This window comes from Dendrobates tinctorius, unplaced genomic scaffold, assembly GCF_039654945.1.
Source record: "Dendrobates tinctorius isolate UK_male_01 unplaced genomic scaffold, ASM3965494v1 ptg000002l, whole genome shotgun sequence".
NCBI classification, from domain to species: Eukaryota; Metazoa; Chordata; class Amphibia; order Anura; family Dendrobatidae; genus Dendrobates; species Dendrobates tinctorius.
This window is the reverse complement of record NW_027361670.1, coordinates 552,864-567,926: the sequence shown is the minus strand read 5'-3', so window position 1 is coordinate 567,926 and position 15,063 is coordinate 552,864. Positions and strand designations below refer to the sequence as shown.

The 15,063-nt window shown below is 57.4% G+C and overlaps 1 protein-coding gene across 3 annotated transcripts in view; it reads right to left on the bottom strand.

The window, feature by feature from the left end:
* SENP3 (SUMO specific peptidase 3) overlaps positions 1-14,477 on the bottom strand; it is a 41,454-nt gene extending 26,977 nt beyond the window's left edge. Inside the window, exons 1-4 of one of the 3 annotated variants that reach the window (XM_073572967.1) lie at positions 14,442-14,477; positions 14,245-14,339; positions 867-1,287; positions 587-787 (exon numbers count right to left, since the gene is read on the bottom strand). In XM_073572967.1, the coding sequence (XP_073429068.1) occupies positions 587-787; positions 867-1,278 (613 nt within the window). In that variant the 5' untranslated portion in view covers positions 1,279-1,287; positions 14,245-14,339; positions 14,442-14,477. Of the gene's footprint in view, positions 1-586; positions 788-866; positions 1,288-14,044; positions 14,222-14,244; positions 14,340-14,441 lie in introns of those variants that run through there. The other 2 variants (XM_073572976.1, XM_073572958.1) reach the window with 2 other exon arrangements.
* Positions 14,478-15,063: the final 586 nt, after the last annotated feature.

Below are 15,063 nucleotides of genomic sequence, written 5' to 3'. Positions count from 1 at the left end.
TACATTACTGATCCTGAGATACATCCTGTATGTACACAGTGACTGCACCAACAGAATAGTGAGTGCAGCTCTAGGGTATAATACAGGATGTAACTCAGGATCAGTAATGTAATGTATGTACACAGTGACTGCACCAGTAGAATAGTGAGTGCAGCTCTGGAGTGTAATACAGGATGTAACTCAGGATCAGTAATGTAATGTATGTACACAGTGACTGCAACAGCAGAATAGTGAGTGCAGCTCTGGAGTATAATACAGGATGTATCTCAGGATCAGTAATGTATGTACACAGTGACTGCACCAGCAGAATAGTGAGTGCAGCTCTGGAGTATAATACAGGATGTATCTCAGGATCAGTAATGTATGTGCACAGTGACTGCACCAGCAGAATAGTGAGCGCAGCTCTGGGGTATAATACAGGATGTAAGTCAGCATTTTTCTCACACCTGCTGGCGGTGACCGTGGCATTAATGATCACGCCACACGGTGCATACACTTGCAGTCCCACTGCTCAGTAGCAGGTGACGTGATGTCGGGGTGTGTGGGGCTCAGACCATTTAGTCGTGCGATGTTTGGAGGGACTCACTCTGTACACAGGCCACATGCTCCTCGGTTAGTGCAGGGGCCGGGATCTCCTTCTCTGGTGAGGGGGATAAGTCTGCTTGGTTGTGGGGTCCATTGGGGGCGGCTCCGTCAGATGTCCCGATGCTGCACACATTACTGATGAGGATGGCTTCAGACTCGGTGGGGAGAGGGGAGAAACCGTTAGGAAGTCCGAACGTCGACCCTGGGGGTAAAACGAGGGATATGATAGGGGGTGGGATTATGAGACGGAGGGAATAGGTGGGCAGCTGGCGGCTCCTTACCTGCATCCTCGTCAGCCATGTGATTGGCCAGTGACAGCTCTTCCATAGGTCCCAAGCACTTTGCTTTCCCCACCACCATCCCTGCCGACCCCCCTCCACCTTCCCTCCTCCTGGACCCTAATCGTCTCCTGCGTCCCCCCAGGCTGCCCCATATCTTCCAGTAGAAGGGCAGGGAGATTGTCCTCTTGTAGAAGCGCAGGTAGAGGGAGCGCAACACTCGCAGGCGCTGCTTCCGCCGTCGTCGCTGCGGTCTTGGGGGCTGTCTGCAAGTCTTCTTCAGTTGTGACGCATCCTCCTCATCCTCGTCCCAGCAGCCGTCCTCTCGGATACTGAACAGCTTTCCATGCTTCCCGGGGGGCAGGAAGTGGCTGGCAAAGGGGGTAAGATGGCGCTGGACCGGGGAGTGCCTCATAGTGGGGAGCTGCAAGACACAAAAGCAGGAGTGAGCCCACCATACTGTGCTCAGGACCCCTGCAGGATGGGACAGAACGGGGATTACGAAGGGAGGGGGTACACCGGCATGCCGGGGAATACAGAGGGAGGGGGAACCAGGCGTGCCGGGGAATACGGAGGAAAGGGGAACCAGGCATGCCGGGGAATACGGAGGGAAGGGGAACGAGGCGTGCCGGGGCATACAGAGGGAGCGGTAACCAGGCGTGGCAGGGAATACGGAGGAAAGGGGAACCAGGCGTGCCAGGGAATACGGAGAAAGGAGGAACCAGGCGTGCCGGGGAATACGGATGGAAGGGGAACCAGGCGTGCCAGGGAATACGGAGAAAGGAGGAACCAGGCGTGTCGGGGAATACGGATGGAAGGGGAACCAGGCGTGCCGGGGAATACGGAGAGAAGGGGAACCAGGCGTGTCGGGGAAAAAAGAGGGAGAGGGAACCAAGCGTGCCACGGCATACGGAGGAAGGGGGAACCAGGCGTGCCGGGGAATACGGATCGAAGGGGAACCAGGCGTGCCGGGGAATACGGATGGAAGGGGAACCAGGCGTGCCGGGGCATACAGAGAAAGGGGTAACCAGGCGTGTTACAGAACCACTCATCACCCAGAATATGTTGTGCAGTTATATGTATGTATAATAGGCTCCATGTGAGATGCATATCCCTAATGCATCAGCCCACACGCTGCGCCCCTGGGCAGAGGGGACACGATATTCTCCTTTTGTCCGCCCTCCCCCCACCTTTGTAATTCCCACAGTAAACATCGGCAGGCTCCGGCCACCTGCGGCTTTTGTAATGCATGTCTGGCCTGCCGCTTTTCTATTGGCCGGCCCTCTGTATCTGTGCGATATATTCTGTGTCCTGTGAGTAAAGTGTTGTCAGACTGGAAATACATGGAGAAGCAGTGATCTTTTATATGCGCCCATGTAACCAAGGAATTCCAGCCAGCGTCATTCATCCAGACTCCAGCCAACGCAGAGCGGACCTCCGAAAACACGGGGTGGTACTGAAAGAGGTACCCCAGCTTGGTAGACCCCGTTACACTGGTGGCAGCAGTGGGATTTGATACCCCTTCTACAGGAGGAAAGGAATGAATGGAAAATAACTACCAGAAGTTAAAGAGGACTACATTAAAAGATCTGGTGGACCCCGAGGGTTGATCGCCAGCAACAAAACAAAAGCGGATTTGATAGCAGCCATCATGGAACACGACAGTGCAGCGCCCCCCAATGTAAACGTGGAGGAGACCGAATTCCAGAGGGAGGTAAAGAACAGATTGGCGTTCTATAGCCTAAACCCTGCAGTAGAGATCATACGAGAGGAGATGGCTGATGTGCGCACTGATCTGAAGGAAAAGATGGCCGAGCGGACCAGGATAGAGCTAGCCAAGATGGAGATGGCAGAGCGGACCAAAGTGGAGTTGGCCAAGATGGCAGAGCAGAGAGAGGAGAGCCAGCGAGCAGGGGGAGCTCTGGCCTTCGACCAGGTACCTTCAACAGTAAGCCACAAAAAGATCCAGTATAATGCCTTCCGACAGTTGGGGGAGGCAGAGGAAGACATTGATGGCTTTCTGCAGGACTTTGAGCGGCAGTGTGCCCTTCATCAAGTGAAGCCGGAGGAACGGGTTCAGATTCTGGCCAGCAAGCTGACAGGCCGGGCAGCGGACGCCTATCGCACGGTACCTGATGAGGACTGTATGGACTATGAGCGGATCAAAGAAGTGATCTTGGCCCGGTATGGGCTGACACCAGAGGCCTACCGCCAAAAGTTCTGCGGACTTATAAAACGCGTAACCGATACCCACACTGAATGGGCCTGTAAATTACGGCGGTCACTGCTACAGTGGGTACAAGGGAGCCAAACAACCACTAAGGAGGACGTCCTCCAGCTCTTCCTGTTAGAACGATTCTTTAATGGACTAAACCCCGAGACACAGGAATGGCTTCGGGACAGGCGGCCAACGACTCTTGAGGAAGCTGCTCGTCTGGCCGATGAACATCATGATGCCAGGAGGCCGCAGTTGTCCGGATCAAAGGTGGTCACTAGGGGCCCACCCATGGACCTGGAGGGCCCCAAACCACCGAAGATTGTAAGGGGACCAGCTAGAAACCCGGCCTACCACAGTCCCCCTGGGGGGCGATTCCACACCTGTCGTCAGTTGGGCCACCTGCAAAGACAATGCCCCAACCGGACTCAGCATACCCAGTGGCCAAAGGCGGGAACAGCTACCTTCAGCCGGGCTGCTGTACACTGCTACCAAGGCGAAGCTGACCCGGCATTGGAGGCTACGATTAACCAAGGGGTGGAAGAGAGGGAGGAAGTGCTGCATTAAGTAGACCCCGTGCAGGCAGCCCGGGCATATAATCGACAACAGCATCGACAAGTCGTGTGGGTTAATGGGAAACGTATGCAGGGACTAAGAGATTCCGGGGCAACTTTGACCCTTGTGAAGCCTCATCTCGTCCGGGACCAAGAGAAGACGGACCGGACAGTGGCAGTCCGTGTAGCAGGGGGGAGCGATACATCAACTGCCCACTGCCAGGATTAACCGGAACTGGGGAGTCGGGGATGGCCTTGTTGAGGTCGGCTTGATGGAGGATTTGCCTGCAGACGTCTTGCTGGGAAATGACTTGGGGCCCATGTTGTCTGCATTCTCGGTGGCCCCTCTGGCTGAGACCTATCCTGTGACCACCTGGAGACAGGCTCGAGCTGCGGAGGCGGAATCACACTCAGAGGAGGCCCAGGTAAGACATCCCAGCCCTCCATGTATTCCCATAACCAGACACATTTCTTGGGCCACCCCAGATGAATTTAAGAGGGAGTTACTTGAGGATCCTTCATTAGAGGGATATCGTGGGAAGGCACAGGAGGGGAGAGGGGTACTGGAAGGGAACAGTTTGTATGGAAGCAGGGACTCCTCGACCGGATCACAGAGCAGCACCACACAGGGACGAGCCCCACTATAAAACAACAGCTGGTAGTTCCCAAGAAGTATAGGCAGGAGTTACTGCGAATCTCTCGTGATATACCCTTGGCCGGGCACTTCGGCATCAGTCGCACCAGGCATCATCTGACACAAAACTTCTTTTGGCCGGGGGTAACCTATGATGTTCGTCAGTACTGCCAGACCTGTGACAGTTGTCAGCGCATTGGCAAGAGGGGGGATCGATGCAATGCCAAATTACGCCCCCTCCCCATTGTGGAGGAACCATTTAGCCGATTAGCGGTCGATCTGATAGGGCCGTTAGCCAAACCCAGTCCGTCCGGGAAAAGGTATATATTGACAATGGTAGATTATGCCACACGGTATCCAGAGGCAGTTGCGTTACCTAACATACTGGCAGAGACGGTGGCGGCCGCCCTGCTCCAGGTTTTCTCACGGGTTGGATTTCCCCAGGAGATTATCTCGGACCAGGGTACCCAGTTTACAGTAGAGGTGACCAACCAACTGTGGAAGCTGTGCGGCGTAAAGTCCATTAGAAGCGCCCCGTACCACCCGCAAACCAATGGAGCTGACCCAGGTTGTACGTGAGAACCTGCAGGCGACACAGCGGCGCCAGCGCATATGGTACGATCGGAGGGCCAGAGAACGCACCTTTGAGATAGGACAGAAGGTCCTGGTGTTAGAGCCCACAAAGCAGAATAAGTTTCAAGCTGCATGGCAGGGGCCCTACCAGGTAGTGGGGAAAATAGCCGACACAACCTATAATGTCGCCGATTGGGACGACCCCAGGGTTATCCGCATGTTCCGAGTGAATATGCTGAAGCCCTACCGGGAGCGCCCTGAAGAGGTAGTGGCCATCTGTGCACCTGAAGCAGAGGATTTAGCCGGACTTCCCTTGCCGGATGTCTTAGGGGAAAGGACTCAGTCTAAAACATGGGACCAGGTACACTTGGGTGAAGACCTAGGCCCCCGGGAGAGACAGCAGGCGGAGGCGTTGTTGAGGCTGTGACAGAGGAAGTTTTCAGAGAGACCGGGATACACTCGCCTGGCACAACACAAGGTTGAGACCCAGGATCAGACCCCCCTGCGACAAAACCCCTTCCACGTCCCTGAGTCTGTACGAGAGGGAATGCGACAAGAGATACAAGAAATGTTGCGTTTAGGGGTCATTGAAGAGTCAGATAGTCCCTGGGCATCCCCCGTAGTGTTAGTGCCCAAGAAGGATGGGACTACACGGTTTTGTGTAGACTATCGTAAGCTCAATGAGAAAACAGTGACGGATGCATACCCCATGCCGCGTGTGGATGAGTTGTTAGACCGGCTGGCGGGGGCAAAGTATTTGACCACCATCGATCTATGCAAAGGCTACTGGCAGATTCCCCTTAGTCCTGACGCTATTCCGAAGTCGGCATTTGTCACCCCGTTCGGCTTATTCCAGTTTCGAGTTATGCCATTCGGGATGAAGAATGCCCCGGCGACCTTCCAAAGGCTGGCTGACCGGCTTCTGGATGGTCTCCAGGACTATGCTTGTGCCTACCTGGACGACATCGCCATCTACAGTGCGACATGGGAAGAGCATCTAAATCACCTAGAGACAGCATTGGACAGGATCCACCAGGCCGGAATCACCCTGAACCCAAACAAGTGTCACGTGGGCAAAGCAGAGGTTCAGTATTTAGGGCATTGGGTGGGAAGTGGGAAACAGCGACCAGAACCAGCCAAGATTGAGGCCATAGCCAAATGGCCCATCCCACGCACTAAAACCCAGGTCATGGCGTTTCTAGGGACAGCGGGGTATTGCAGGAAATTCGTTCCCAATTACAGCAGCGAAGCCAAGCCCCTCACTGATCTGACCCGTAAGAAACAACCCCGCCAGGTAACCTGGACCTCAGAGTGTGAGGAAGCCTTCCGCCAACTAAAGGATGCCCTCACCAATACCCCTGTATTGGCCGCACCCGATCCAACTAAACGTTTCCTGGTTCACACAGATGCTTCTATGTTTGGATTGGGGGCAGTACGGAGCCAAGTCGGGCCGGACGGCCAAGAACACCCGGTAGTTTACCTGAGTCAGAAACTACTGCCCCGTGAAGTAAGCTATGAGGCCATCGAGAAGGAGTGCCTGGCGGTAGTATGGGCACTCAAGAAGTTGCAACCATATTTGTATGGACAACAGTTTTCCCTCCTAACGGACCATAATCCCCTAGTCTGGCTTAATTGGGTCTCCGGAGGCAACGCCAGATTGCTGCGGTGGAGTTTAGCCCTACAACCTCTGGACTTCACCATCCACCACGCAAACAAAATGGTAACGCGGATGGACTAAGTCGACAAATGGAACTTGTACCAACCCCATAAACTTCGATCATCCCCAAACCGATCCGTTGAGGATCAGACTGTGTATGCCGATCGCATTGCTGAAATGGGGAGCCATGTTACGTGTTACAGAACCACTCAGCACCCAGAATATGTTGTGCAGTTATATGTATGGATAATAGGTTCTATGTGAGATGCATGTCCCTAAAGTATCAGCCCACAGGCTGCACCCCTGGGCAGAGGGGACACGATATTCTCCTTTTGTCCGCCCTCCCCCCACCTTTGTAATTCCCACAGTAAACATCGGGAGGCTCCGGCCACCTGCAGCTTTTGTAATGCATGTCTGGCCTGCTGCTTTTCTATTGGCCGGCCCTCTGTATCTGTGTGATATATTCTGTGTCCTGTGAGTAAAGTGTTGTCAGACTGGAAATACGTGGAGAAGCATTGATCTTTTATATGCGCCCATGTAACCAAGGAATTCCAGCCAGCGTCATTCATTCAGACTCCAGCCAACGCAGAGCGGACCTCCGAAAACACAGGGTGGTACTGAAAGAGGTACCCCAGCTTGGGTAGACCCCGTTACAAGGCGTGCTGGGAAATATGGAGGGAGACGGAACCAGGTGTGCTGGGGAATACGGAACCAGGTGTGCCGGGGAACACGGCGGGAGGGGGAAACGAGTGACAGGGACTAAGTAGGGAGGGTGCTCCGGCCCACCAAGGAATATGGAGGGGGGTAACAAGGCGTGCGGGAACTACAGAGGGGTACGCCGGCGTACTTGGGACTATGGAGGAAGGGGGCTCCGGCATGCCAAGGAAAATGGAGGAAGGGGGAGGACCAGGCGTCTCTACGGAGACTAGAAGGGAAAGGGGACGCTGGAGTGCCGGGAACAACAAATGCAATGGGAGGGGGGCTCCAGCTTACAGGGGACCACGGAGGGAAGGTGGGGGGAAACAGGTGCACTGGGGACTATGGAGGGAGGGGGACTCTGGATACTGGGGTCTACGAAGGGAAGGAGCGGCGCACTAATGTGCTGGGGACTAGGGAGGGGGCCCTGAATACCAGGGTCTATGGAGGGTAGGAGGGGGTTGCTAGTGTACTGGAGACTATGGAGGGAGGGGGCCACAGATACCAGGGTCTACGGAGGGAAGGAGAGGGGCGCTAATGTGCTGGGGACTACGGAGGGGGACTCCAGATACCAGGGACTACTGAGGGAAGGAGGGGGTGCTAATATGCTGGGGACTACGGAGAAAGGGGGGCTCTGAATACTGGGGTCTATGGAAAGAAGGAGAGGGCGCTAATGTGCTGGGGTCTATGGAGGGAGGGGGCCCGGATACTGGGGTCTATGGAGGAAGGGGGGCACCGGCTCGCCTGTTCACACAATTGCGGTCTTTGCTCATGTTGTGCACATTGTAGATTCAGACTGAAGGCATCAAAACCAAGCCGGTAGGTACACGGAAACAAGGCGTAAAGGAACCGTGTGACCCAGACGAGAATACATGCCTCCTGTTATCCCCCCGGCTTCTAGCTGCTTTTTCTGCCCACCAGGAACGGCTCCAATCATCAGGTCGCCTTGTTAGGAGGTCACTGGTGTAATCACTGGCCTTCAGAAAGTGTTTGCGCCCATCAGGGATGACTTACAGCAGCAGTGTCGGTGCGCAGCTCCATACAGGACTGAGTCTATTCCACAACTGCCCAAAGTCAGAATATGTCAAGAAGCCATCAAACAAGACAATCATTGCTGAAAGACATTGCTGGAACCTTGAAGGTATCAAGTGCAGTTATGAAAACCATCAATCACTATGATTGAACTCGACACTCAAAGAAAAGAGGAGCAAGGATGACCTCTACTGCAGAGGATAAGGTCATTAGTTATTCGCCCTCACAAATGATGCCCAGATATCAGGTAGCAGACGCATCCCATCACCACTGTCCAGGGGAGACTGAGAAGAGCGGCCTTTATGGTCAAAGTGCTTCAAAGAAGCCGCGACTGAGGACCACAGACCAATCTGTTTTCGGCTATGGCCCTCTATGTCTTTGTGAGACACAGGACATGTGAGCGGACAGTCTCTCCATGTGCGGTTCCCAGGGCTGTGGCGTCAGTAAGACAAACCTCCCACTCCACAGCAGCGGTCAGTATGGAGCATGTGCAGAAAGTGCCGCACAGATTCATCTCCACTAACAGCCGAGATCCTGAGATCAGGAACAGAACAGACATTTACAGCCCGTCCAGCACTGAACTACTGCACCCAATGTGCTATAGATGATAGGAGTTGGAGTCGCTCCATTCTACAGCGAGTCCACAGTTCTGTCACCACAGGTCATGGGGGAAGGTGTGACAGTGGGGGCCACATGACTCATCAAGACCCCCACAACGATCAGCAGCAACACCATCCCATCTGCTCTGCACTTAGAGGGACCGCGATCTGTGCCGTCCCGTCCGCTCTGCACCAAGAGGGACCGCGATCTGTGCCGTCCCGTCCGCTCTGCACCAAGAGGGACCGCGATCAGTGCCGTCCCGTCCGCTCTGCACCAAGAGGGACCGCGATCAGTGCCGTCCCGTCCGCTCTGCACCAAGAGGGACCGCGATCAGTGCCGTCCCGTCCGCTCTGCACCAAGAGGGACCGCGATCAGTGCCGTCCCGTCCGCTCTGCACCAAGAGGGACCGCGATCAGTGCCGTCCCGTCCGCTCTGCACCAAGAGGGACCGCGATCAGTGCCGTCCCGTCCGCTCTGCACCAAGAGGGACCGCGATCAGTGCCGTCCCGTCCGCTCTGCACCAAGAGGGACCGCGATCAGTGCCGTCCCGTCCGCTCTGCACCAAGAGGGACCGCGATCAGTGCCGTCCCGTCCGCTCTGCACCAAGAGGGACCGCGATCAGTGCCGTCCCGTCCGCTCTGCACCAAGAGGGACCGCGATCAGTGCCGTCCCGTCCGCTCTGCACCAAGAGGGACCGCGATCAGTGCCGTCCCGTCCGCTCTGCACCAAGAGGGACCGCGATCAGTGCCGTCCCGTCCGCTCTGCACCAAGAGGGACCGCGATCAGTGCCGTCCCGTCCGCTCTGCACCAAGAGGGACCGCGATCAGTGCCGTCCCGTCCGCTCTGCACCAAGAGGGACCGCGATCAGTGCCGTCCCGTCCGCTCTGCACCAAGAGGGACCGCGATCAGTGCCGTCCCGTCCGCTCTGCACCAAGAGGGACCGCGATCAGTGCCGTCCCGTCCGCTCTGCACCAAGAGGGACCGCGATCAGTGCCGTCCCGTCCGCTCTGCACCAAGAGGGACCGCGATCAGTGCCGTCCCGTCCGCTCTGCACCAAGAGGGACCGCGATCAGTGCCGTCCCGTCCGCTCGGCACCAAGAGGGACCGCGATCAGTGCCGTCCCGTCCGCTCTGCACCAAGAGGGACCGCGATCAGTGCCGTCCCGTCCGCTCTGCACCAAGAGGGACCGCGATCAGTGTAGTATCAGGACAACGACCCGGACACCTACAGAGACGGTTTGGGATGAGACGGACAGAGGGAAGGAAAGCAGCCGACAGGCGCTCAGAGACCCTGGGAAATCCTCCTCAACTGCTGGAGCCTCAAAGTGACGACTGATGAAGCCTGAGAACAATGAGGGGCGAGCAGCCGTCATCAGACTGACCGGGGGGCACGGGGGTCTCGGCAGTGAGATCCGCTCTCTGTCGCCTCTTCACTCCCTGTATCTGTTCTTCCTTCAGTCTGACTACAACGTGCACAATACAAAGAACAATCCACAAAAGGGGGCGCAGCGGTATACAGGGGGGACGTGCAGCGTTATACGGGGGGGACGTGCAGCGTTATACGGGGGGGACGTGCAGCGTTATACGGGGGGGACGTGCAGCGTTATACGGGGGGGACGTGCAGCGTTATACGGGGGGGACGTGCAGCGTTATACGGGGGGGACGTGCAGCGTTATACGGGGGGGACGTGCAGCGTTATACGGGGGGACGTGCAGCGTTATACGGGGGGGACGTGCAGCGTTATACGGGGGGGACGTGCAGCGTTATACGGGGGGGGAGTGCAGCGTTATACGGGGGGGGGAGTGCAGCGTTATACGGGGGGGGGAGTGCAGCGTTATACGGGGGGGGGAGTGCAGCGTTATACGGGGGGGGGAGTGCAGCGTTATACGGGGGGGGGAGTGCAGCGTTATACGGGGGGGGAGTGCAGCGTTATACGGGGGGGGAGTGCAGCGTTATACGGGGGGGGGGGGGAGTGCAGCGTTATACAGGGGGGGGAGTGCAGCATTATACAGGGGGGAGTGCAGCGTTATACAGGGGGGACGTGCAGCGTTATACAGGGGGGACGTGCAGCGTTATACAGGGGGGACGTGCAGCGTTATACAGGGGGACGTGCAGCGTTATACAGGGGGACGTGCAGCGTTATACAGGGGGGGCGTGCAGCGTTATACAGGGGGGGCGTGCAGCGTTATACAGGGGGGGCGTGCAGCGTTATACAGGGGGGGCGTGCAGCGTTATACAGGGGGGGCGTGCAGCGTTATACAGGGGGGGCGTGCAGCGTTATACAGGGGGGGCGTGCAGCGTTATACAGGGGGGGCGTGCAGCGTTATACAGGGGGGGCGTGCAGCGTTATACAGGGGGGGCGTGCAGCGTTATACAGGGGGGGCGTGCAGCGTTATACAGGGGGGGCGTGCAGCGTTATACAGGGGGGGCGTGCAGCGTTATACAGGGGGGGCGTGCAGCGTTATACAGGGGGGGCGTGCAGCGTTATACAGGGGGGGCGTGCAGCGTTATACAGGGGGGGCGTGCAGCGTTATACAGGGGGGGCGTGCAGCGTTATACAGGGGGGGCGTGCAGCGTTATACAGGGGGGGCGTGCAGCGTTATACAGGGGGGGCGTGCAGCGTTATACAGGGGGGGCGTGCAGCGTTATACAGGGGGGGCGTGCAGCGTTATACAGGGGGGGCGTGCAGCGTTATACAGGGGGGGCGTGCAGCGTTATACAGGGGGGGCGTGCAGCGTTATACAGGGGGGGCGTGCAGCGTTATACAGGGGGGGCGTGCAGCGTTATACAGGGGGGGCGTGCAGCGTTATACAGGGGGGGCGTGCAGCGTTATACAGGGGGGGCGTGCAGCGTTATACAGGGGGGGCGTGCAGCGTTATACAGGGGGGGCGTGCAGCGTTATACAGGGGGGGCGTGCAGCGTTATACAGGGGGGGCGTGCAGCGTTATACAGGGGGGGCGTGCAGCGTTATACAGGGGGGCGTGCAGCGTTATACAGGGGGGGCGTGCAGCGTTATACAGGGGGGGCGTGCAGCGTTATACAGGGGGGGCGTGCAGCGTTATACAGGGGGGGCGTGCAGCGTTATACAGGGGGGGCGTGCAGCGTTATACAGGGGGGGCGTGCAGCGTTATACAGGGGGGGCGTGCAGCGTTATACAGGGGGGACGTGCAGCGTTATACAGGGGGACGTGCAGCGTTATACAGGGGGACGTGCAGCGTTATACAGGGGGACGTGCAGCGTTATACAGGGGGACGTGCAGCGTTATACAGGGGGACGTGCAGCGTTATACAGGGGGACGTGCAGCGTTATACAGGGGGACGTGCAGCGTTATACAGGGGGACGTGCAGCGTTATACAGGGGGACGTGCAGCGTTATACAGGGGGACGTGCAGCGTTATACAGGGGGACGTGCAGCGTTATACAGGGGGACGTGCAGCGTTATACAGGGGGACGTGCAGCGTTATACAGGGGGACGTGCAGCGTTATACAGGGGGACGTGCAGCGTTATACAGGGGGACGTGCAGCGTTATACAGGGGGACGTGCAGCGTTATACAGGGGGACGTGCAGCGTTATACAGGGGGACGTGCAGCGTTATACAGGGGGACGTGCAGCGTTATACAGGGGGACGTGCAGCGTTATACAGGGGGACGTGCAGCGTTATACAGGGGGACGTGCAGCGTTATACAGGGGGACGTGCAGCGTTATACAGGGGGACGTGCAGCGTTATACAGGGGGACGTGCAGCGTTATACAGGGGGGACGTGCAGCGTTATACAGGGGGACGTGCAGCGTTATACAGGGGGACGTGCAGCGTTATACAGGGGGACGTGCAGCGTTATACAGGGGGACGTGCAGCGTTATACAGGGGGACGTGCAGCGTTATACAGGGGGACGTGCAGCGTTATACAGGGGGACGTGCAGCGTTATACAGGGGGACGTGCAGCGTTATACAGGGGGACGTGCAGCGTTATACAGGGGGACGTGCAGCGTTATACAGGGGGACGTGCAGCGTTATACAGGGGGACGTGCAGCGTTATACAGGGGGACGTGCAGCGTTATACAGGGGGACGTGCAGCGTTATACAGGGGGACGTGCAGCGTTATACAGGGGGACGTGCAGCGTTATACAGGGGGACGTGCAGCGTTATACAGGGGGACGTGCAGCGTTATACAGGGGGACGTGCAGCGTTATACAGGGGGACGTGCAGCGTTATACAGGGGGACGTGCAGCGTTATACAGGGGGACGTGCAGCGTTATACAGGGGGACGTGCAGCGTTATACAGGGGGACGTGCAGCGTTATACAGGGGGACGTGCAGCGTTATACAGGGGGACGTGCAGCGTTATACAGGGGGACGTGCAGCGTTATACAGGGGGACGTGCAGCGTTATACAGGGGGACGTGCAGCGTTATACAGGGGGACGTGCAGCGTTATACAGGGGGGCGTGCAGCGTTATACAGGGGGGCGTGCAGCGTTATACAGGGGGGCGTGCAGCGTTATACAGGGGGGCGTGCAGCGTTATACAGGGGGGCGTGCAGCGTTATACAGGGGGGCGTGCAGCGTTATACAGGGGGGCGTGCAGCGTTATACAGGGGGGCGTGCAGCGTTATACAGGGGGGCGTGCAGCGTTATACAGGGGGACGTGCAGCGTTATACAGGGGGACGTGCAGCGTTATACAGGGGGGCGTGCAGCGTTATACAGGGGGACGTGCAGCGTTATACAGGGGGGGCGTGCAGCGTTATACAGGGGGGGCGTGCAGCGTTATACAGGGGGGACGTGCAGCGTTATACAGGGGGGGCGTGCAGCGTTATACAGGGGGGGCGTGCAGCGTTATACAGGGGGGGCGTGCAGCGTTATACAGGGGGGGCGTGCAGCGTTATACAGGGGGACGTGCAGCGTTATACAGGGGGACGTGCAGCGTTATACAGGGGGGCGTGCAGCGTTATACAGGGGGACGTGCAGCGTTATACAGGGGGGGCGTGCAGCGTTATACAGGGGGGGCGTGCAGCGTTATACAGGGGGGACGTGCAGCGTTATACAGGGGGGGCGTGCAGCGTTATACAGGGGGGGCGTGCAGCGTTATACAGGGGGGACGTGCAGCGTTATACAGGGGGGGCGTGCAGCGTTATACAGGGGGACGTGCAGCGTTATACAGGGGGACGTGCAGCCTTATACAGGGGGAGCATGCAGCGATACAGCGTGTCACCGCCGCCCCTCACGCACACGTCCGCTGCTGCTCTCCTGGCCGCCCCGCGTCCTCTCATCCCCTCCCCGGGTCACCGGGCCGCGCTCTTTTCTCTCTGTCGTCGTCGGTCGGGCAGACGCACATCAATGACGCAAAGAGCGCGCCGAGACCTCCCGCGGGGATGGGACCGGATCGCTATGGTAACGCCGCCCCGTCCCGGAAGCGCCGCCATTTTTACCCTCTGTCAATGCGGCACTGAGACCAGCACATCACACTGCCGCCATCTTGGTACTCCACCATAACGTCTGTTTGTCGGGCCGGGCGTACATCCACCTATAATTAAAGGAACATAAAAGGAAGCAACGGTTTCAGGACCAGGCAGAAGCCTCCGTGCCCGCCATCGTACTGCACCACAAGGGACGGACGCCATCTTACCACACCAAAAGCCGCGGACACGTGCTCCCCCATTGTGTCTCCACGCACAGCCTAGAGATCACGTGGTACACCCAGGTCACATGACGCGTATCCATGGAAACTATAATTCACTGTGTGAGGGGACATAGAGTAACAACAGTGTATGAGGGGGATGTAGGGTGATATCAGTGTATGAGGGGGATGTAGGGTGATATCAGTGTATGAGGGGGATGTAGGGTGATATCAGTGTATGAGGGGGATGTAGGGTGATATCAGTGTATGAGGGGGATGTAGGGTGATATCAGTGTATGAGGGGATGTAGGGTGATATCAGTGTATGAGGGGGATGTAGGGTGATATCAGTGTATGAGGGGATGTAGGGTGATATCAGTGTATGAGGGGGATATAGGGTGATATCAGTGTATGAGGGGATGTAGGGTGATATCAGTGTATGAGGGGATATAGGGTGATATCAGTGTATGAGGGGATATAGGGTGATATCAGTGTATGAGGGGATGTAGGGTGATATCAGTGTATGAGGGGGATGTAGGGTGATATCAGTGTATGAGGGGATGTAGGGTGATATCAGTGTATGAGGGGGATGTAGGGTGATATCAGTGTATGAGGGGATGTAGGGTGATATC